The following is a 22720-nucleotide window of genomic DNA, read 5'->3' on the forward strand; positions in this document are numbered from 1 at the left end:
GAACACAGAACTGCACTTTCCAATGAAGTTTTTACACCTGTGTGCAGACAAGGGAGACTTCACCTCTGAGCACACCTTGATCCCTCTACAGTTGAGGGGGCTGAACTTCACCTTAGAAATCACATGGAACGTAAAAAATGAAGAGTTCAATACAAAGCGGCAACAACCATCAATAATAACTAAGAACTGTTGCAGAGGTTAAGATAAACTTAGCTGGATAGAACAGATAGATATGGAACTGTCCTCACAGTAAGGCTTGAGACAAGACTACTTCAGTAGCTGCAGTAGATCTTTAAAGAAAGGCAGATGCCGCACATCTTACACCTTACAGAGCAGATTCTACACAATCACTTTGCTGATCTGTTTTCAGAAAAGCCAATGCTGTCAAGACCAGCAGCCAGGCCACATGAACAGTCTGTTATTACAAAGGCGGTTTCATTAAAACAGGCACTAGTACTATGCAAAAGCTGAGGAAGACCAGAAGATCAGTGAAACATGACACCGACTCTCAGGACAAAATGACACACAGCTGTCATATTAGCAGAAATAAGGAAGAATTTCTGAAGTTATATATGTCTGGCCATCTCTTTTAGATTTCGACAGTGCAGGCATTTGAAACTATTTTGTGCTCAAGTCCAATGTTGCAGTATTCAGGTTCTGAAGTCTTAAAACATAATTCACAAGTCAACCAGTCCAGGAGAGATGTCATTCCAAAATTTTACTGATCTCAAGGTCTGAAAGAGCTTACTCTGGTTTTGCCAAAATTCGGCAATTTAAATCAAAATTAAAAACTTTAATAAAATGAACCTCATCTTGTAGCAGTCTTAAGAAAAATTTTTACTTTAAAAAGTGTTATCATAACACTAACAAACATGATTTTGAGGTATTAGAGTCGCAGAAGCAATCATTCAAAAGAACACAAACATTACACATTTCTTTCCAAGCTTACTAATAGCTCTTAGCGAGCTCTTGGTACTACATCAGAATAAAAGAAACAGTAGCATTAAAACAAAAGCTTGGAGTTACATTGAAACTAAACACAAAAGAGATTCCCTCTTTTTAACATGCCCATGAGCAACAGTAATCACCTGTAAGCAACAGATTTGCAAAATTATTTCCATTTTACTATGGATTATTAGGGAGCTTCAGACTACCAGAAAAAAAATCATATTATGGCATTAAACCCAGAGACAAAGAAAAATATATATTCAATCAAGCAAAAGAGCTAAACATTTTTAAATTAAAATGACTAGTTATAAAGAGTTGTGATGTACATAACAGCCAAAAACACGCTCTCTGTTTTTTCCTGGATGACTGAGGACTTGCACTTCGTTGCACTGAATTTTGGGGCTGTTGTGGGAAAGAATGGGTATGTTTTTAACATTACATCGACACCTTGTCTAACACTAAGGGAAAAAAAAATTATGCCAACAACAAAGAACTAGTTAAGAACACAATCCTAATTTGCACACAGATAAAATGTGATGAATGTTTTTAAAGTTATTTTTCCTTTCTGTTAACATTTCTCATTTTCTGGGATGTTAAGTTATCTTGATTTACTTGAAAGCCTGCCTCTTAGAAGGTCAAGGGTGTAGAAATTCCTTCAAAACATTTCACTCACATGGGCAAATCACTAACAAATACTTAAATCACTAATTAAAAAAGTCTCATGGCAACTCTTTCAGGCAATTATTTGAATTACTTGCTAACTAAATAAAAAAAAAATTAATCTCAAAGTCCCAAAAAATAGCATCACAGATTTCAACTCTATGCCACCTGAGACATTAACTATATTGAAGAGATTTTAGATATTCTTAAACATATCAGTGGATAAGTTAATTTTTAATTTAAAAAAATAGTTCAATTTTCAACTGTTTCACTACCCAGCCATAAATTACAATGCTTAGTCACTGAAGCCTCAATACAACATATAAGGTGAAGGAAACTGCGTTCACTGAATGCACACAACAGGCAGCATAACTGCTTGTACAGTGGAGGTATTAAATTTGGGTTACGTGGTTTTTATTGGTCTGCTTTTCCATTGCTATTTCCCTTCTTCACGTTCATCCAAGCTACAATACTCTTCCTTGAGCAAAGTTAGACAGATGTAGAAGAGATTTGGATAAACCAAGGGAAATGACATGGCAGGGGGTAAAACAAAACAAAAACAACATTTAGTTCTTGCTGAACCTGGCTTAGGCTTAGCAATGCCATATTCGATGCCTTCACATTGATGGCAGTTCCCAAAGAGATTTGTCTTCAGCAATCAGAAGCCTGCAACAAAAGTGCAGAATCATTGTAGATAAGCCTTCACCATGATGAAACTTGCCAAGACGTCATTTTTAATTATTTAACATCTAAATAATAAAATGCTCAGAGAAGTATCTTTAGCATGTCTAAGAACAGAATTTGCAAAGCCTGACGATATTTTAATATATACTGATTTGAAACACCATTCACACTGAAAAATTAGGAATCTGGTCTCAAATAAGGAATGAAATTCTATGCAATTTGTGCTATTCTCATAAGTTACAGTTGCTAACTTTTGTCATACAAGTTTATTAGATGAGGAAGAGAAAAGAGTGTAGCAGGAAACAAGCCCACAGATGGTTAACAACATTATGCAGCACTTTAGCCAAAGTCAAGTTAATTCACCTTAACTTTCACCTGGAAATGTGGATTCAAAAGCATGTATATGTGGTTATAACACCACCGGCACAACACCATCAGAGAAATAAGCAAAGAAAGATTATCATATGGCAGCATACCATATTGATTGGAGGAGAGAAAGAGAAGTGTGATAAGGAAACTTAATTAAGTCTGATGTATTGTGAATTGGACAGGGACCAATATTTCAGTTCTGCAGGTGGGGAAGAAAAGCTGTTTTCTAAGATGTTGGCCTGTAAAGTAACAGGACTTGGCAAGAACCCAAGTATGAAAGACAGAAGGAGATCAAAATGACCCAATAGCAAGATGAGAGAACAGTGGATAACTGAAGATAAAGAGGGGAAAAAAAGATAACAGATTTAGAAAGCACGATCTTCAACCAAGCAAGATAATAGTAAATAAGTCACCGATTACTCAGTCTTTTCCTGCTTTCTCAGCATCCCTATACAGCAGGTTTGTAACAAAAAGAAGGTTCAGTCAGAGTTATGTATTTAAACATAGTCAATTATTTCTACATTTACCGTGATTTCTAACCCTACAGTAACCTGCTTTTAGGTAGTTTCCTAGAATTGTCATCTGCTAAAAGTTCTTCATTTAAATATTTTTAGGGGGAAAGTTTGCTCAAGTTTGAAGGCACGTGTTCAACTATTTTCAGTGAGGAAGAAGCAAAGATTGAAATAATTACTCTGTAAAGGTGATTTTTTTTTTTTTAATAGCTCTAATGCTGGAAGAATCAAACAGAGAAAAAAGCATTTTTTTTAAATGACAAGTAGTTTCGAGAATCACTGGAAAACAAAGCAGCTGAACACCTCATGGAAACTGCACATTCAAGGACAGCATTTTTGTTGTGAAGAAAAGAATGCATTTTAAGCAAGTTTTTTTGTGTATGTCACAAATTCTGCAACTATGATGCCTCAAATTAACAGTGCAAGAACATGTTTACAATGAAACAAGAAGCTAAAAATCAAACCAACAAAACAGAAAGTCATGTACCATTCTTCAGTCACTTGTCTCTAAGTATGCACTGAAAAAACATGCAGAGTTCCTGGGCCCTCTTCATTAGTTTGTGCCTTTTAAAACATGAAAACAAAGATAAAGCTTGTAAAGAGTACTTGCCTAAATCTGCATCCAAATACACAAAAGCACTTACCACTGGTCTAACACAATGATCGTTACCATTAACTATAGAATTAACTTTTCTGTAAGGCAACAGTGAAATGAGCAACAAGCATATGTTAATATAGTTTCATGAAATTAGAGCATTTTATTGCCACAAAATAGAAGCATTAGTAACTTTCAGTAACAACTTATAATGAAGAAAAATCTTTATACCTGTTTTAAACAAAAAGAATATGTAGCCTACAGGAGTTTTCCACTGATGTTTTTATCTGGAAGCAAAACCAGTTTAAGAAGTTCCCATTCTCTCCAGCCCACTTATACCCATAACAAAGTTCACTGCTTCTCTAACTATGATAGTACAACAGCTTACAGATATTGAGGAGTTTAAACCTCGATGTTTCTCAAGGGGAGTAATGAGAAAGTGATCCAGTCTTACAACACAGCCTCCCTCACAAGCAGTTCTACAAGCACAGTGAATAGAAGAGTTGTGGCATAAGGGCAGGAGCAAGAACCTTTCAACCACATTTTGCTACAGAAGAAAACATACTGTGTCATTACAACCTGCATTATTTCCTTTAAGTTATGCAAATTACACACAAGATAAACACTCAGACAACATCAAATTAACATCACCTGCCTTGTATTCTCACTTCTAGCATGAAGATGCTAGAAATGCTATATTACTTAGCTGGTTTTACAGGAAAAAAAAAGTTAAATACATTGAGGGATCTACTACTCAAAAGGAATTCTCTAGAACATTTTAGTCTTTCTGTAACCAATGATTTTTAAGTTTGTTAAAAACGTATCTGAGATGATTATATATCCTATAAAAAGGTACTTATTTCTAAACTTGTTCCCAACTTTAGCAACAAGGTATCATCTTACCTGGAGAACTTTTAAGTAAAAGTTATGGTCTTAATTCTGCAACTGCTCTGCAGTGATAAAGCCCTACGCCATCCCTGGAGTCCCCCTGAGGTCAACAACACAATCTTGCTGCAAGACCAAAAGCCTCTGTGCCTCCGCAACATTTTGTTTCCAATCCACTATTTAACACCCCTCAAAGTATTTTGGCATACATATGCAAAAGAGAGAGGGGGAAATCACAGACTAATTTTCCAGGTAATTGCCATCACTGCGTATTTTAAGATTTTAAGATAATATTAAACACTTCTAGTTTACTTTCTTCTTCCTATACTACTATTGTTGTGTACTAACTATAATGGTTTTTAGCTTTTTCATTATTTGCAAAGCCCTAAACAGTTTCCATGTGTTGAAAAACACTGTCATTGTTTTCTCCAACAAAGAAATCAGTTTTGCCTTCAGGTTCTCAGAGCCATAGACAATTCTGGCAACGATCACTTTTTGGATACGTTTTGGAGCTTGACATTCATTTTTACGTCAGAAAGTTTTCCCCTGCTGTGTAAGGGAACAGAATTTCACTAAAACAGTATTTCTAGCCCTTACAGCTGCAAAACAACAAAAAAAGGCACTGTGACTCTTGTAACTAGAGAATTTGTTACCTATTTATTAAACAGGCAGTTTTTACATTGAAACTGAAAGTCACTTCAGCATATATTGCTCTACTGGATGGAAGAGTTCTCAAAAAGAGTGGCAAAAGAAAACACTGGAAAAGACCGCAGGATCAGAGGATCTAACATAAGCTGACTGGAGAAGGATGATTCTCCTCTGTCTCCAAAATAATGAGGAGGCCAAACAGGCAAAGTTGTCTGTGGTCTTGCAGCATCATTAAAACAGGAGACAACTGCCATAATACAGGCTCCAAATCTACATACTTTTATGTCTAGGACATTGACTTGAGGAGAGGAAGGGAAAGACCAGGAGTAAAGAAAAGAGACACTACAAGTGTATCTAACAGATTAATCTGAGGCCAATATGAAAAATGGAAGCACTGAAAAACAGAAGGTGTTATCACACTGTCGCCTCAGCTTGGATCGCATGGAGATGACCCTGCAGACGTCAGGATGTACTGAAGAACCTCAGTGAAGAGCACCAACACCTGCCACATTCAGCAGGGGGTCAGCACAAACCTTCGGTAAGGACAAGGAACGCCAAGTCCCGGGCAGTCACCGGAAAGCACGGGCACAGCATGAGCCTGTAACGTCGACATCTCTGCTCCTCTCCCGGCTGACCTAGCCCACCGCTTCGAACGGAGCAACTCGGGGCTGGGGCCAGAAACGAGCATTTTGGACCTCGCGAGCGGGCCGCTGCCCCAACAAAAACAACCTTGGCCTCTTCGGCGCGTTTCCCAAACCCGGGCTGCATTTAGCCGGGGCCTCCAAGACCCAAGGACGGTCGCTGCGCGCCCGCCGACACCGCCGTCCGTTCCCCCGCCCGCCCGCCGGGCGCGCCGACCCGGCAGAGGCGGCTGAGGCGAAGCCAGAGGGACGCCGAGCCCAGTGCGTGCGGAGGATCACGGGCCCTCCGGGGCTGCCCCCACCGCCGCCGCCCCGCCTCAGCTCGCCCAAGAGCGTTACGGGCAGACGAGGACGAGGCGGCGGGAACGGGGCTGGGGGGGGGGGGTGGGGGGGGGGAGGCGGGCTGACAACAGCCACGGCCGCCGCACAGCGCTTCCCCTTCGGGACCGCCATCGGCGCCGCCCCTCCCGCCGCATCGCCTCCCGCAACAAGAGCCCAGGCCCGCCCTGCAGCCGCCGGCCGCCGCCCTCCGCCCGGCTGCGGGACAGCGGCGGCCCCGCTCGCCGCGCCCTCCCGGGAGGAACCCGGACGGACACCCGGACACACACACCCCCCGCCCCGGCCCGGCCGGGCGCCGCCTTCGCCTCCTCCCCCCGCGCCGGCGCTGCTCCTTGACAGTTGGCGGCTAGGCGGGCGCCGCGGGAATGCGAAGTGCGTGCGGCCGAGCGGCCGGTAACGGTCACCCCGCGGCTGAGGCGAGAGGGGCCCCGCCCCGGACTCACTGCGGAGGTTGTGGATGAGCTCGGAGTGGCTGGCGCCTCCCGACTTCCAGGCCATCGCTAGACACACTCTGCGGAGCAGGTACAGAGCCGCCTTCAGCGCCGCGACTGCGCACAGCAGCTTCCCCAGGAAGGACACAACCTCCAGCGCCGACACAGGCGCCGCCTCCTCGCCTCCTCCTCCTCCCCCCCCCCCCGGCCGCTGCCGCGCGCCCGCCGAGGGGAGGGGCCACGCGCCCACCGCCCCGCGCGCCCGACATTCTCCGGCCGCCGCCGCCGCCACCGCTCCGCCGCGCTGGCCCCCGCGCATGCGCGCCCATCGCCCCCGGGGGCGCGCGTGGGGAGAGCCCCGCGCGCGCGGGGGCGGTTGGTCTGCCCGTCAGGGCCCGGTCTCCTCCCGCCCCGCCGGTGCCTGGGGGCGGCGGGGAGGGCGGTCGGGCCGCTGCTCCGGCAGCCCGCGCGGGGGAGCCGGCCTTCCCCCTCCCCGGCCGCAGTACCGCCGTCGGCACCCGGTAACACGCGAGCGCGCTTACCGCCGCGGCGCGGCGCGGCCACTCGCACGGCGCTGGGGGTGCGGAGAGGCCGCGGGGCGCGACCGGGGTGGCCGAGCACACGGGTAGCCCAAGCCCCGGTGCCGGTAGCGCCCTCCCGCCCAGCCGCCGGGGCGCGAGCCCGCCCCTCCCCACAGCTGCAGCCTGCGGCGCCAGTCGCGCGGGCTCAGCGGCCGCTCCCGGTTCGCGGGTTTGGTCGCAGGGGCCGCGGATCTCGCGCTGGCGGCTTCGTGAGCGGGTTTGTGAGCTTAGGAGCTCCGTTAACGAATGAGCTAGCAAAACCGCACGTCCGTACTTCCCCTCCCCCCCCCCCCGGCTTTGGCCGCCCTCGTGAAACGAGCCGGCACGCGCCGTGTACCGAAGAAGGGGGGCGGGGCGGCGCTCCCCGGCCTGCCGGTTACGCTGGCGCCGCCAGCGGCCCAGCGCGCGCCCCGCCGCCGCTGCGGCGGAGCCAATTATCGCCGTCCCGCGGCGGGGTGTTTTGCATGGGGCGATCCTATTGGCCGCGGCCAGCCCGCGCGGGCCAGGCCTACGTGTTGGAGGCTGCCATTGGTCAGCTAGCGCGGGCCCGCCGGCGGTCCCACCGCCCCTGCCCCGGGGGCGCGGGAGCTGCCCCCGCGGCGGCAGTCACTGCGCTGGGGGGGAGGAGATCGGCAGGCTGCCGGGGGAAGGAAGATGTGACTGAAGAGCTGGGAAACACCACAAAACATGGGGAGGGATGGAAGGTGATGGGAGTTGGCACCTGCGTGCGTGGCTATACGCTGCCGGAGTACCAATGATCTGCAACGGCATCCGCTAGTGCCGTGCTGTTGTAGGACCGAGTTACGAATCAAAATTCCTTTTAAAAGGTGTCTGGGTCACAAAATCGGTAACTCAGCATTTAATAAATGCCAAACGGATGCTTCCGATGTGGCCTTTAGTCTGTCCCAGCGTAGGCACACCATGAAGTAGCAGTCCTCAGGGAAAAGAAGCACCTCCGGTTCCTCCCACAGCCTGTAGCATGATGCAGAAAACCACAGAATTAACTTCCTACAGTCATGTGATATTCCTGGGTACTCCTAAAGTCCTTAACGATTAACTTTGCCACCAATATTCATTTGCCACCTGTTATTTATCTGTGTTTCTATTGTTTTTAAGGGAAAGCAAATTCCATTATTGCAGACAATTTCGGGGAACCTGCTGTCAGTGCTGTGACTTTTGCATTTGTGCCCCCTTCTGGTCCCCGTGAACGAGCTTCCACACGCCCGGGACTGCAATTTTACAGCGCTTCCTCTCCTGACCAGGCGCAACAGCGCAGGTATGTCATCTGCTTGGTACCAATTAGACAGCATGGTTTTCAGTTCTTTGCTTTTGAAACGTGAGAATAGTGATACCTAACTATTAATAGGTAGGCCCTACCAATAGTACATTGTATAAACATTAGAGAAAATAAGGTATCATCCAGCAGACACAATTTCAAATATTATATTGTTTATTAAAAGCATTCCTGATATAAGGACACGCACAGCCTAACATACCACCATGGGAGACGCAGATAACATTGTCCTCTGTGCGAGAACCCATCCTGGGAGGGATGAGCCTGTTCCAGCTCCACACAACACACATACTCCATCCCATCATTGCTGGTTCAGGTGAAGAAAATGAGGTGAAGGTGGGAATATGCTTTTCTGGCTAGCAGTCAGTCCAGGGCAAACCTGGCAGTTGCCCAATGCATACACCAGGTCCCATCCATAGACTTCCCAGACCTTTCCCATCTGGTTCTTTTAATCCTGGAGACAGATCCACTGCTTCATTCTGTATTCTCCATCTAACTTCTCTTAAGCATGATATGGCAACTGCTCTCCAGGCTGTGAGAGACTCCCAGCCTGCCCCAGAATATAAAAGGTCCCCCTGTTACATCCAGTGGGCTGGGAGAGAAGGAAAGAAGCCATGGAGTTAGAGGAATCCCCGAAGGGCAGCAAGTACAGAGAACAGACAGACATTGTAAAACTACACACACAAAAATACTTCATTCTTTTAAATGCAAAAGACATTTTCTGTTGTCAGATGCAAGCAAACTGCATTGCTCTCACATAGAGAGGTTGTTGGCAGGAAACTAGCTGGCCCATGTTTAAAAGCATTCCAGGGATACTTACCCCCTTGGGAGACCAGAAACACAAGAGAAACCATTTACATACAAACTGAGCAGGAACAGCTTGAATTAGGGTTAAGCTTGTCACAGAGCACAAAGAGTGAGCCCACCTTTATCTCCTAGGAACTTGCAGACTTGCCCAGGCACTTTCAGACTGAATCTACCTATTGGCAGTCTCTTGGCATGACTATTCAGAGAATGACAACAACATAAATGTGAGCCTTCCTAACTGATATCTGGGGTGTCTTGGATGGATTCCAGGCATGCATGAAAGAAACAGCATTTGGCTCTGCAGGTTTCCAGGAGCTTTAAGAGAAGCCAAGTTGCCTCAAAGGGCCCAGAGAAACTAACATGCACCAATAGCGACAGGATGCACCCATTTGTGCAGTAAACAAACAAACATGAGGGTCCCTAGCTCTTTCTGCTCTATAACCCCAGGCCATGAGTCCATTTTTTAGACTTATTAAGAGCATATCCATTAAGGTAAAACTAAAAGGAACATAGACATCCTACACTAGCGTAAAAGACAAGCAGAAATTTAAAAAAATATGTTTTCTGGCCATCAGCATTCATGTGGAGCCTCTCCACTTGCTCTGACACTCGGCATTCCTGTATCCTCTTCTCCCTCACTTGTCCAAACCAGTGTAAGCACCTTGGTCCCTGGATGCCCACTGTCAGTTGCAGGCACCTTCATCTTCCACAGGTACAGCCATCTCCGTAGACTCTCCAGGGAGCTGGTGCATGGCCCTGTTAGGGAAGAGGCATGGGAATGCCAACAGACAGAGTGGGCCATCACTTGACTGTTCATACACGGAGATCCCACTAATTGTAAGCAGGTCAGATCTCTCTCCTTGTCTGCACATTCACCCACATCTCAATTCCACAGCTGTACTTACATACATTTATATATAAACCCCTCCATGCTACAATTTCTGTTTCATCCCTTACCTCCCACCTTATGAACCCATTCGATTTTTTTAAATTCTTTGAATTTAAAAAGCATATGAAAAGTTGATCATCACTGTCTGATCCCATCTGCTGCTGTATATACATACCACAAGCAGAAATTTCCTTGTGAAATGTTCCTGCTGAACATTTCCGCAGTTATGTCCCAAACCCCACACTAACTGGCTTCTACACCTACACTCACTCCTCTGCCTGCCTCCATTCTGTTTTTAACTTAATCACTCTCCTTCATGTCATCTCTTTTCCTGTCTCCTCAAGCCAGTCTGGTGCATACCTTCATTTTGTATTTCCATTTCAGAAATTTACATTATTTTGAACTCGGCATCCCTCTTTTCCCAGCCCTGCACTCAAAAAGGAGGTGAGAAGGACCCAGGCACATCCGTGACTTTCTGCATTAAGGAGGAGCAGAACTGGGACCCCTCCATGAGGGAAGGTGAGCCTGGATCCAGGGATAACAATGCCACACAGCAGGACACCACGCCATGGTGTCCGAGCGAGGCAAGCAGAATAGGGCTGAGGACGGTAGTGGTTTTGCCATCAAGCAAAAGCAAAGCGACAAGTTAGGCCCCGAGTCAAGCCAGTCACCAAGTCAGGGACATGGCTGGGCACAGGCCCTCCTACAACACAGCTCAGGCCAGGAGAGGGTGCCCCAGCCCAGGTGGGAGCCCCAGGTGAGGGCAAGTAAGGCTTATGAATGCGCTCAGAGCTCTGGCACTCTGCTCTGGTATCTGCTCTGCACTACCCTGCATAGCGACTGCGCTTGTTCAAGAGATCGAACTGGGCACAACTCCAGGAGTTATGACCAACAGTAAATATTATTTTGGCATCTCCAAATAACTTTCTTAAAATATTGTTGAATGATAATTGGAGGAAAGCAGATTATAAGCAAATAGAGTTCAGAATTAGCTTTATCCTGCCCTAGCACATGCTCTGATCTAGAAAGTGCCTTCATTCCCAGGCCCCCTAACCTCTGGCAGAGAGACAGGCATGCTTGCAGTTCTCTTTGCTTTCACTCACACTCCTAGGTTTAGCCACATTTAAGGATAATCCATAGATGCTCCTTGTGTCAGCTAACATGTTTGGACCCAATGCGCAGAGTCAGCTTCGTCTAGACTTAATGTCCCTTTTGACAGTCTCAGAAATATTTGATGAGGCATATTTTCTCCTGGTGTTTGTTTCCTCCTTTTATTTGTTTATTTAAATCTGCTATTGCACTGAAACAACATACTGACACAGTACACATCTTTCGTAGTGATCAAACACAGAGAATGTATTTAAAGGTTTACAGAGTAGCCCTAAATCCATCACAGCCCTCACCTCCATCACATAACATGCTGCCAATATTTTCTTAAAAAAAATGTAAGACGGAAGAAAAATTGCTGTTCTTCTTTCCCTCTTAATGAAAATAAGCCTCTATGTCCAACCTCTTCTCCTTAATACTTCCCAAATGCTTTTGAACAAGCAATCCTGAACAAAGAAAGAAACCATCCAAGAACACAAGATAAAAAATACACACAGAAATCACAAAGTAACCAACACAAATATTTGCCTAATAAAACATTTCAATAATCCCAAAGTGTTATCTCTTCCACTTTTAGTTATCTGGTCTGTAGCTGTATTCTGAGGCTGCCTACTGACCTTTCCCACAAGTGTTGTGAGAATTAGCTGAAAATACCCTTCGAGTTGACAGTGACTTGCAGGATTGCTGTTAGCAGCTTAATACAGGGTGCCAGAGGTATTGGCTACTGTAGAATAATAATGCTGCTACGGCATGCATCAAAGCTGTTTTAAGGCTTGCAGTATGGTAAGACTACAATAGCATCCAGCTTTTTGAATATGTTCAGTGTTGGATTCTGCTGTACGTAATTATGAAAAAAAAAATGTTCCTCACAATTGAAGTTCAAATGATGCATAAAGCACATAAAACATCACCGATTTCCTATCACATCTGAAGGATTACAAAACAGCATAGCAGACTCGATGAGGAACTCAGCAGTGCTGTACAGAAAAAAATCTGACACATGGCTTGAGCAGGCGAACCGCAGTAACATGGGTGAAAGTTTGACGAAGCCACTGCTGCTGATGCTGAGAAGTCCACCTGACAGAACCTCAGATAGCTGGCAGCAGCAGCTTTGACAAAAATGCAGCAGAAAATCAGGTTGTAAAAGTAGGAAGGTGCTTGTGAGGAAGTCCCTTACTGCACTGCAGGGACTGGACAGAGAGTCCCAACCTCTGAAATGACAACGTAGCTATGTCAGCCTTTAGCTCATTTTACAACTAACCTCTGAACTTTTTATTGCACGGTTGTTTAGGTCTCACGTGAAATACGATAAAGGAAGTGCATGTGTGCGCTTGTTTGATTTAAGGCATTATTTGGAACAAAAAAATTATTGTTGTACTTCTGTGCAGGTGGGACTGACGGAGGGAGGAGAGTACCACTCGCAGGTATTTAAAAGCCAATCTAGACCAGAGACGATTAGTTGGCGTAAAGGTCATTGATTTTGAGAAAATAAAAGCCGGCGGCGACCTCGCAGACAGGACACCTACGCGTGACCTGGGGAGGGGAAGACTCCCTGCAGGTCAGCAGGCAGGTAAGCGCACTCTTTCACCTCCTCCTCTCCCGGACCCGATTCTGCGGGTACCGCCTGGGCGGTCGGCGCCCCTTTAGCGGTTGCTGTCGCTGTTGGCAGGGCCGCCCCCCCCTCCCCGGGCGTCCCGCCGTTACCCCGGGACGGGGACGCGAGCCCCGCGCCCGCTTCCTTCGGCTGCCGGTTAGCGAACGGCCGGGGCTGGCGGGGCGCGGCCCACCCCGGCCCGTCCGTCTCGGTAAACGCCGGCAGCTGGCGCCGCGCGGCTGCTACATACGGCGGGGCCGGCCAGGCGGCCGCCCCGGTCCCCCGCCATGGCCGGCCCCGGCCCGAACCCGCCCGGACGCGCTCACCGCCGCGCTCCAATCCTGTCCCTCCGCGCTCGCCGTCGCGCCGCAGCCAATCAGCAGGCGCGCGGCGGGGCGGGCGGCAGCCGGCGCGCGGCGGCCATGGAGGACGTGTGCGCCAAGTTCGTGTCGCAGAAGATCAGCAAGACGCGCTGGCGGCCACTGCCCACCGCCGCGCTCCAGCCCCCCGACCTCTTCGCCACCGGCTCCTGGGACAACGAGGTAGCGGGCGGGCCGGCCGGCCGGCCCGGAGGCGCGGCGCGTCCTTCCCGGCGGGGCCCCCCGCCGCCTCGGCCCCCCGAGCCTCCGCCGCTTCGCGTGGGAGAGGAGGGCCGGAGCTTGCCGTGAGCGCTGCCCGACCCGGCGTTCGCCTGACTGTGCCTCGCTCGCGTCCCTAAGGAAGCCGGGGGGCCGGCCCGCTGCTCGGCAGGGTTATCCCGCGGGGCGAGCCCTTCCCTGCGGCCGGCGGCCCGTTGCTTTCCCTGGCTGCCGCGAGGAGGCCGTGACATCTAGGCTGGCTTACTGTTAAGGTACTTTCAAAAGCATTTTCAAAAGTCAAACCGGTGGTGTCGTTTCCCTACAGGATAACAGGATCTCTATTTGGTCTGTTGGAGAGCTTGGAAATGTGGGCCTCGGTGCTGAATATCAAGGAGAACCTCAGCTGCTGTGTGACATCAGGCACAACGGTGATGTTATGGACATGCAGGTAAAGTAGCTGTGTTGAACAGATCTGTATTTTTTAAGGGTTTGTCACTTAAGAGAAATTAAGTGATAGGGAGCTGTCAAAATGCTGAGGTTGAAAAAAAAAATCCTGATGAAGAAGAAGGGCAAAGAACCAACCAGTATCAGTTTGTTGTGTGGTGGTTTGGGGTTTTTTGTTTGTTTGGTTTTTGGTTTTTTTTACTGTATCTACCAATAATTTAGGTTCCTCCAAAATCAAAATGATCATCTTGGTACCAATGTCAACTAATAGTGTGCTTATTATCTCTCTTTAGTTTTTGGATCAAGAGAGAATCGTGGTTGCCTCATCAACAGGAACTGTAACTGTATTCCGTCATCATCAAAATAACCAGGTAAGTAACTTGCACTGGCTTTAAGCTGCTATTCTGTGTAATACAGGTCACTTTGATCTTAGTGTAAGATTTCTCAAAACTACTAGAGCAAGAAACATTTGCATACCAAAATAAATTTTTTGCAGTCTGCTAGAAAAAGCTTTGGCTTTATACATACAAGGAAAGCAAAAAGCATTTTGCACACATACTACATAGATTAGATTGCAGAGCCAGATAGGCTGGGGTATCCATTAGTATATATCTGTAATCAAATAGTCCATTCACTGATAACATACTTCAAGAGTATAGATTGTTTTGGGGGAGTGGGTATTAATGGACTGGTACCTGCCTTATTAGAGTTTTTGCACTCTTGAACTAAATGACTCATGTTGAATTTCTTCTCACAAGTGTCATGTGAGGGAAGATTTGTAAACTCTGTAGTCTTTCGCTTTGATTATAAATCACTGAATATAAAGGCATAATGATTTTTTTATATATATTCACAGTGACACAATAAAGACTAGTATCTGTTAATAATTTGATGTGGTACCTAAAATAAACTAAATTCCTTGCAGTCAAAATCTAAACCTGACCTTATGTTTTGTAAAGGCCTCAGCTCTTTTCCCTTGTCCTGGAGAAAGATTGAAGGGATAAGTCTAGTGGAAGACATATCACAGTTCATAAATAGATTGTGTTCTTTCTGGTTTCTAGCTCATGTGAAAAAGGTGGTTCAGACAAGAAATAATCAATGCTTCATTGAAGGGTTGTGTGCTCAAGAGTTGAGGAAAATATAGATCTCTGATTCTTATTTGTATAGGAGATTCTCATTCCGGTGAGGTAGTGTGGCTTTCGTGGAGCTTGTTTCTGGTTTTGTGAGCATTCTGGAAGCTTTGGTCTATCAGGATCATTATTTAACAGCAGAATTTCATGTCTGGTTACTGCTTAGACTTTATCTGCCAACCAGCGGTGGGAGAAAGCCCATTATCATGTGGATCAAAACACATCTTGTGGTGGAGCAGCGTGTACTGGAGTCATTTGCAACAACCCAGAAATTGTCACTGTTGGAGAAGATGGTAGAATAAATCTCTTCAGAGCTGACCAAAAGGATGCAGTAAGAACTATAGGTATGCCAAATAACTGTTCAAATTAGTTTAGTTGGGAGTGGTTTGTTTGGTTTTTTAGTTTCTCAAATGATAACAAAAAAAAAAAGTCAATTGAGAATTGAATTAAATATTCCAAGTTGAATGCATTTGCTCCAGATTATCCCTGTATTCCTCAAGACTTCAGATGCTTGAAGCATATTTCAGATGTATTTCTATATTCATTCAGGTATTTGCAACTTAATGTTTTAACTGATGCAGAAGTTTCAAGCCTAACATTCTCTAGACTTCTGTTTCATCTAGAATTGTTAAATGTTATGACAATGTACATGAAATACGGTTAGATTTCAAGAAGTATTGTGTCTCAAGTTCTTCCTGAGTAGAGGTCAGTGAAATGGTCATTTCAGTTCACTATTTGTACTAAGATCAATCCTCATGGTGTCCATATATAGAAACATCTCTTTCTCTGTGTCTAAAGGAACACCAAGAACCAGAAACCACTGTTTGTACCCTGTTCTTCTACCAGATATCATGGCTTACACTGATCATCTTTGCCTTAATGAAAAAGCTCCATATTTCCTAGAGTAATAGATTATGTGATAGAGTAAGATATTTGTGAAAGGTGTCAAAACTTCGTTATTCTCAACTCTTCTATCATGCTAGTCTCGTGGAAATAGAATACAAGTTTGTAGCACCTGTTGGAAATGCAACTTAAAAGCAGAAATCATTTAAAGGACAGTAACACCATGTTTGATAGTGGCATTATTAAACCAGGACATTCTCCCTGAAACTGCAGTTTGACACAGCACCTGTGTTTCTCCTCAAGCGAAGTCTTTCCTCCAACAGGTGAAGGAATTCACACAGTGATAAGCCAATTAAGGAAGGAAGTGCTGTGGGATTTCTAGACAGGTTACTTGTGTGTGCACGGCTGTATATACAGAGATAAGATAAATCCTATTAATTGCATACAGCCCTTTACTGAAGCTCCTTGAGAATTCCTGTAGGAAACCTTCCCATGCTTTTTTTAAAAAAAAAAAAAAGTAGCAGGGCATGAGGCAGATTTTATTAGCACAGGCACACAGAACAGGGTAACTTCCCCTTTGAGGGGTGAGAATATTAACTAGTTTAAAAGGATTTTTTTTTTTTTTTAATTTTTACATTAACACAGAGTGTTCTGGTGCAAGTTTAATAGAGTAGAATGTTTTGCTGACTCACAGGAAGCAGATGTCCACAAAAAAAATTGGTATTTTTCTCTGGGCAATTGCTCACATACTTACATACAGATTTAATAATGTGCAGGATGCGAGTTGTTAGTTTTCTTAGTGCTGACTTAATAGTACTATGTAAAAATGCTTGCTTTGTAACCAGGCGTCAATGTAACTTGCCTGTCTCACTATCAGAAAAGGTTTCCATCTTATGCAGCAAAAAATTCACCTATGTTTTCAGTATGGGCTTACACAAAGAACTTTAAAATACTTGAGGTGAAAGTAGACTTAACAATGTTACCCCATTGTAATCAAGATTAAAAGTTTATATATAAATAACACAATGAAAATATAAGAAAATAGTGTCTGTGTTCTCTCCTAAAGCCTCATAAGTTTCACCTCGATGCTGTGAAGTGTCTGACATAGTAAATTATTGTGACCAAAAGAAGCACTGGAGGAAAGGACCTGAAAAAAGAGCTTTGCCATTTAGTTATTAACAAGCACAGTGTAATTCTGATTTGGCTTTAGGGACACGGATGGATATCACATTGACAGTCCTTGGAAAAGGTCTAAAGAAGTTGGTGAATTAAGTGCTTCTGTATACAACTGCTTAATGTTCTCAGCCAGAGTTACTGTTTGTTGTGTTCAAAAGAGCAACTGCTTTATGAAAAGCTCCATAGCTTGCCTCCTGTCAGTAGAGGCAGAGCATATAAGGAAAACTCTTATGAAAACCATGGACCTGGCTAAATTGATTCCTTTTCTTAGGAACTATTGGAAAGAAATCTTATGGATCAACAAGTAGTTCAGTAAGCACTAGAGCTAATTAAATATAGCTTCTTACAGATTTGTCTCAGTAGTGTTTAATATAGGAAGCAAGGGCTCCTTTTTCACAGGGTACCCTTGCAAGACTTAAAATTCACATGACACAGGTCTGTCTCTGCCCCTGAAAATGCAGGCTGTAACCATGTTTAAGCAGCTGTGTTCTGTTTTCTAAAAAGAGTTATTTTGTTGTAATTAAATGGAGACTAGCATTCCATAGGTTTACCTGAATGCTTTCCTCGTCTCTTGCAGACAATGCAGACAGCAGTACACTCCATGCAGTGACTTTCCTTCGCACAACTGAGATCTTAACAGTAAATTCGATTGGACAGTTAAAAATATGGGACCTCAGACAGCAAAGAAATGAGCCATCTCAAATACTTTCTTTGTAAGACTTTAATTTTTTTTTTTACATATTTACTGAGAAGCATGTGTTACTTTATATAATCTGATTTAACTCTTTCTCAATACCTTCTTGACAATGGGATGATAAATGATTGATTTTTTTTTTTTTAAAGGTGTTTAACTTCTTTGGTATTTAAATAATCAAAAGCAGATTCTGCTTAATGGCTGAATTACTATTGTGGCTAGGCATTGTATTTAGCTGGTCTGTTTTATGATTTAACTCTTGAAGGACTCTCTCACCTGTACACTTGCTCTTTTTTAAGGGAAAAAAAAAAATCGCAACCCTCAACCCAAAAACTCTTTCCCTCATTAAAAATACTTTACATCTGTTTTTCTCCACAGGCCTAATATAAAGTTTCTGACATTTGAAATGTATTTGAAAGCTAACTTTGTGCCTTATAAGGTATTGTGAGAAAACAAACTGAGCTGGATTCAAATCCTGTTGTTGTCTGTGGAATAATTCCCATTGCTGTTAATAGGCTGTGGTTTAGGTACCTGGTTTTGTTAGTGCCCAGTCTCCCTTTGTAACTCTTAGTATATGTTGAAACTGTAATTATAACATGAATTTCAGAGTAACCTTCTTATTATTATAGGTCGAGTATTATCTGTATGCAAGGCTTTCTCACTCCCGTAAAGCTGTCAGATACCTTGCAGATGCCTGTATACCATAGGGCCAGAATCTGATGCTCATGCAATTTTAGCTTCACGTTATTGCCATACCTCTAATTTCCAGTAGATGTCATGCAGCTTCAGCCGGTAGTGACCAGATGCTACAGAAATTGAAGCTGCAGTCGATACCATTACCTTGTTCGTCAACACTCCTAGGGGTTAAGAAGGAGAAAACAGAAGCTGAATAAAGAATTCATGTTTGGGTTGTGGGGTTTTTTTTTTCCTTCTCCTTTGCAGGACAGGTGACAGAGTGCCACTGCACTGTGTGGACAGGCATCCCAATCAGCAGCATATTGTGGCCACGGGGGGCCAGGATGGGATGCTGAGTATATGGGACATCAGGCAGGGTACTATGCCAGTGTCCCTGCTAAATGCTCATGAAGCGGAAAGTAAGTATCTGAAATGGAGGGGAGAGAAGAAGGTGGCATTTTAGAAAAGTTTCTAACTTCTGTAAAAAATAAGGTGGTGTAGCTGTGATAGAAAACAACCACATAGTTGCTACTTAATGTGTTTTCATCCAGTTGGCTTCAGTTTGTTCCTTCTCTGTGTATGAGACTGTTCTTATCTAAAAGCCAACTCTATCTAAACTAAAACTAGACTTAGTAAGCAGTTCTTTAATGAGTTGTTAGATGCATTTAATCAGAATGGCTGTGTTTCTAGAAGGGTAGGTATATAAATAGTCATAGAAATTGATGCTGTGGTATGCAGGTATAGCAAAGCAAGGATGCAGTTACTAACAAACTTGAAAACGTGAGGAAGGAGGGGAAACTGGAGATAGAGATCCATTTGGTGCCTCCACAATGCTGAAACAGCTCACTTTCCTGGTAACTTTATATGAACAAGATAGCAATTCATTTCGTGCTGAAAATTTCTTGACTTGATGCCATAATTATATCTAAGCAGTAAAAATATTTCTTGATGTTAAGTTTTACTGACTTAAATATCTTGTCCGCAGTTGTGGTATTTGGACACAAAATAATAATGTGTGTGCTGGAAAGGAATGTGTGCTGTCTGCAAATTTAAACTTAATAGTAGGGAAGACAGCATGAGAAAATATTCAGAATGCCTGAATTCAGATAAGATTTTAACCTTTAACAATTTTTGCAGTACCGAAAAAGCTACAAAAGTGTCTCCTTTTTTTTTTTTTTTTTTTTCCTCTTCCTTCTCCCAGGGGAGGGAAAACTGCAATAAATAATTAAGGATGGGGTTTGGGGTCTCCTACCCACACACTCTTAATAATGGAAGGTTTTGGTGGGGGCCTGGGTTCTTGTAAGTGCATGTCCACATCATACTAGCCAAAGTGCACTGAGCAAAGTACTTGATGCTTGTTCTGAAGTGGGTTTTTTTTGATTTTTGGTTTGATACTTCCAGTGTGGGAAGTTCACTTCCATCCCTCCAACCCCGATCACTTATTTACATGTTCTGAAGATGGATCTCTTTGGCACTGGGATACTTCCACAGACATATCTGAAAAAACATCTTTTCTTCATCAAGGTAAGGATGTTTGAAGTCAATCTGCACTGAATTTGTCAGTTGGCAACATAATGAAAGTCGATGTTCTCACATGACCCAATTAATAACACAATCCTAATACAGAAAATTAAAAGGTGGTTTCTTGTCTTGGAAAGAAAGCCCTGATAGGCACTTCAGGAAAACTACTTATAAGGCTAACAGTTGTGTGAGTTTTTTGTGGTCTGGCTTGTTTGGTTGTTTGAGTTTTTTAATTTGCTGTACTCTGTCCAATGTGTGAAGAGGCACATCTAGTATTTCAAAGATAGATCATGTTCACTTAAAAGTCATCTGTATATAGAAGAGAAATGAAGGCAGCCTAAATGACACATTACTATCTGAGTCTCTGAGGGAGATACACAAAATGTTACAGTACCAAAATAATTGATGCGTTAATAGGATAGTGGAATTATGAATTTATTACTGAAGGTCATAATCGGAACTTTCAGTGAATGAAACTGGATACCTTTGTATTGTGGCAGGATTTTAATTAAAGATATACTGACTTAATATAAACATTGATTTTTCCCATTTTAGTCACAAAGACCGCTTAATTGCTTGCCACTTCAGACTGTAAACAATGGGGAAACTTTCAGATGTCATTTGCTGCCTTTGGCATCAAAGTTGCCATTCAAAGCTCAGTTCTATATGGGGAAACAGTAGGATAACTAATTCAAGTTGCACTCTGCATGTTTTCAGGTATATTAAATTTAAAGCCTTTAGCACCACTTCAGCCACTTGTTAATTTTATGCTGAATGATAGTTCTCAAACTGTGTTTGAATGTAAAATGTGTGGAAAAAAATCAAAGTCAAATCCAGGTATATCACTTGCTGCAGAGTAAGTAGGGAGAAGGGACAGTAGGGAATAAGTGCTAGTAAAGCAAAGCCGATGCCCCAAATATAGGAAGACACTGTATAAACAGACTTCTGTTCTTAGGTCTGTCCTTGCTTTAGTTTGTGGCTAGAAAAACTTCTAGATACTTAGACTGTTTGTTCAGCGAGATGAGTTCATAGCTCTTCTGACCTATTTGTCTTAGCTGAGGACAGAAGTGGTAGCAGGTTTCTGTAATCACTTAAGGTACTTGTTTGGGGTTTTTTTTAAGCTATTTCTTCCTTTTTTTACCAAAGAGATGACAACATCAGCTAACTTCTCTGAAAACTGACTTAAATGTAAAATGGTATTTCCATTATGTCTGCCCCATACCTACGTTTCTCCAAATTCTGAGAATATATAAACTACATTGGAACTTATTTTCTTCTCTTCCCCCTTTCCCTCTCCTTTCAGGAGGAAGAAGTACTACCTATTTTTCGCACAGTACCATTAACCAGTCTGTAGTAAGTGCCTGGCTAAGCAACGATCCTACCAAAGACCGCATGGAAATCACCAACTTAATTCCAAATCAGACTTTGTCTGTGAATAGTTTAGATATTTTAGGACCATGCCTAGTATATGGTACTGATGCAGAAGCTATTTACGTGAACAGACAACTTTTTGCATGAAACAACTCCAGTATCCCTTTGAAGTATGGATCACCTTGAACTACTGGGAAATCTCAGGTTCATTCTTAATGATACTCATTAGTCTGTTATCAGTGTGTGTGGGAGAGGTCTACAGCTTGGTGCTGGTACTGCAGAAGAAATGTAAGGTACCTCAGATTCTGACAGCTGTCACTCGTTACTGATGCTCCTGGATGGGTAACTGACTTCTTCCCTGGTGCCTGTTTGGTTTTGGTAAGTGGGAAGGTAGTCACTAGGGCAAGATATTTGCTGTAAACTGATGTCCATAATACATGCATGCATATGATGTGAAGAAAAGGTAAACCCCTGATTTTGTGGTTTGGTTTTTTTTCCCTTTAAAAGATATTTTTTCAGGTATTAATTCTAAGGCCAAACTATGGGGTTCTTTGAAATTCTTTTTGTCAGCTGAGAGATGGGTTTTTTTAAGCTGCATTTTTTTATATATTTCAGGGAACATAACTTTTTATGTTAGCTCATGAGAATTGAAAAGGAAGACTGTTAAAGTTGTGAAATGTGAAAGGTTCTATAGGAATCCTAGCATTTTAGTAACATTACTTTGGATTATTTACAGCTTCTTCATGGATACTGCATGTTAAAACTTGATAATGTGCTGTAACTCTCTCAACGGAAAAGTGGTTTTTTATAGTTAAAGAGGTAATAATTGACATGTGCTGGCTGTGTTTTCGGGTGTGAGAATAAGACTTTCTAAACTTGAGACGTAAGTCTTTGTCACAGTCAAAGTTTCACATCTGGTTTGTTGCAATCTTGAAAGAGTTAAAATTTTATGATTAGTGTTGTACCTACCTTTTGTTGCAGAGACCCCTTTCTCTTTTTAATAAAAAGTTTTGCACAAGAATACTGGTCTGACTTAATGAGTTCAAATAGATGTACTTGCTGTCATCTTTGCAGGAAGATAAATAATGGTAAGTTATTTGGACTGAGCCTGGGGATACAATCTGAAGGATGGAGGGAAACCTCGGGATTGAGGCAGCAGCAGATGAAGTTACAAGGTTTTACATGTCACTTTCCCTCAAAACCGCTTTAGAGTGTACTTTACTTCCACGTCACAGCCTTACCTGATCTGAATTTCTTGTGTGTCTGGTGGGAGGAGACGGATGGTGCGCTGGGGACAGGGCTGT

General features: G+C 43.8%; 2 protein-coding genes and 1 long non-coding RNA gene across 4 annotated transcripts in view; 2 read left to right on the forward strand and 1 right to left on the reverse strand.

The window, feature by feature from the left end:
- PCMT1 (protein-L-isoaspartate (D-aspartate) O-methyltransferase) overlaps nucleotides 1–7056 on the reverse strand; it is a 36010-nt gene extending 28954 nt beyond the window's left edge. The window contains 2 exon segments of the mRNA XM_052784746.1: nucleotides 6725–6917; nucleotides 6919–7056. Coding sequence (XP_052640706.1) covers nucleotides 6725–6917; nucleotides 6919–7041 — 316 coding nt within the window. The 5' untranslated portion in view covers nucleotides 7042–7056.
- A 51-nt stretch (nucleotides 7057–7107) lies between these two features.
- On the forward strand, nucleotides 7108–10804 carry LOC128140622 (uncharacterized). Its single transcript, XR_008234793.1, has 3 exons — nucleotides 7108–7233; nucleotides 8410–8569; nucleotides 10709–10804. It is a non-coding gene; the product is annotated as an uncharacterized LOC128140622 (long non-coding RNA).
- A 2135-nt stretch (nucleotides 10805–12939) lies between these two features.
- On the forward strand, nucleotides 12940–22437 carry NUP43 (nucleoporin 43). Of its 2 annotated transcripts, none has more exons than XM_052784745.1 (8): nucleotides 12940–12960; nucleotides 13888–14010; nucleotides 14300–14377; nucleotides 15303–15480; nucleotides 17733–17868; nucleotides 18792–18943; nucleotides 19926–20048; nucleotides 21349–22437. In XM_052784745.1, exons 2-8 carry the CDS (start codon nucleotides 13999–14001, stop codon nucleotides 21561–21563), a joined length of 894 nt encoding a protein of 297 aa, XP_052640705.1. In that variant the 5' UTR covers nucleotides 12940–12960; nucleotides 13888–13998; the 3' UTR covers nucleotides 21564–22437. The 2 variants fall into 2 exon arrangements, with proteins under 2 accessions (XP_052640705.1, XP_052640704.1); XM_052784744.1 differs by lacking the exon at nucleotides 12940–12960 and adding an exon at nucleotides 13377–13526.
- The last annotated feature ends 283 nt before the right edge of the window (nucleotides 22438–22720 follow it).

Source organism: Harpia harpyja, chromosome 4 (assembly GCF_026419915.1).
Source record: "Harpia harpyja isolate bHarHar1 chromosome 4, bHarHar1 primary haplotype, whole genome shotgun sequence".
Taxonomy (NCBI): Eukaryota; Metazoa; Chordata; class Aves; order Accipitriformes; family Accipitridae; genus Harpia; species Harpia harpyja.

What these genes read in the sequence shown, in the direction of transcription:
- NUP43 (XM_052784744.1), top strand. Translation starts at nt 13,407, where the DNA reads ATGGAGGACGTGTGCGCCAAGTTCGTGTCGCAGAAGATCAGCAAGACG. An exon ending in GGATGCAGTAAGAACTATAG is followed by an intron (nt 15,481 to 17,732) that starts GTATGCCAAATA and finishes CGTCTCTTGCAG; the next exon opens with ACAATGCAGACAGCAGTACA. An exon ending in AACATCTTTTCTTCATCAAG is followed by an intron (nt 20,049 to 21,348) that starts GTAAGGATGTTT and finishes CTCTCCTTTCAG; the next exon opens with GAGGAAGAAGTACTACCTAT.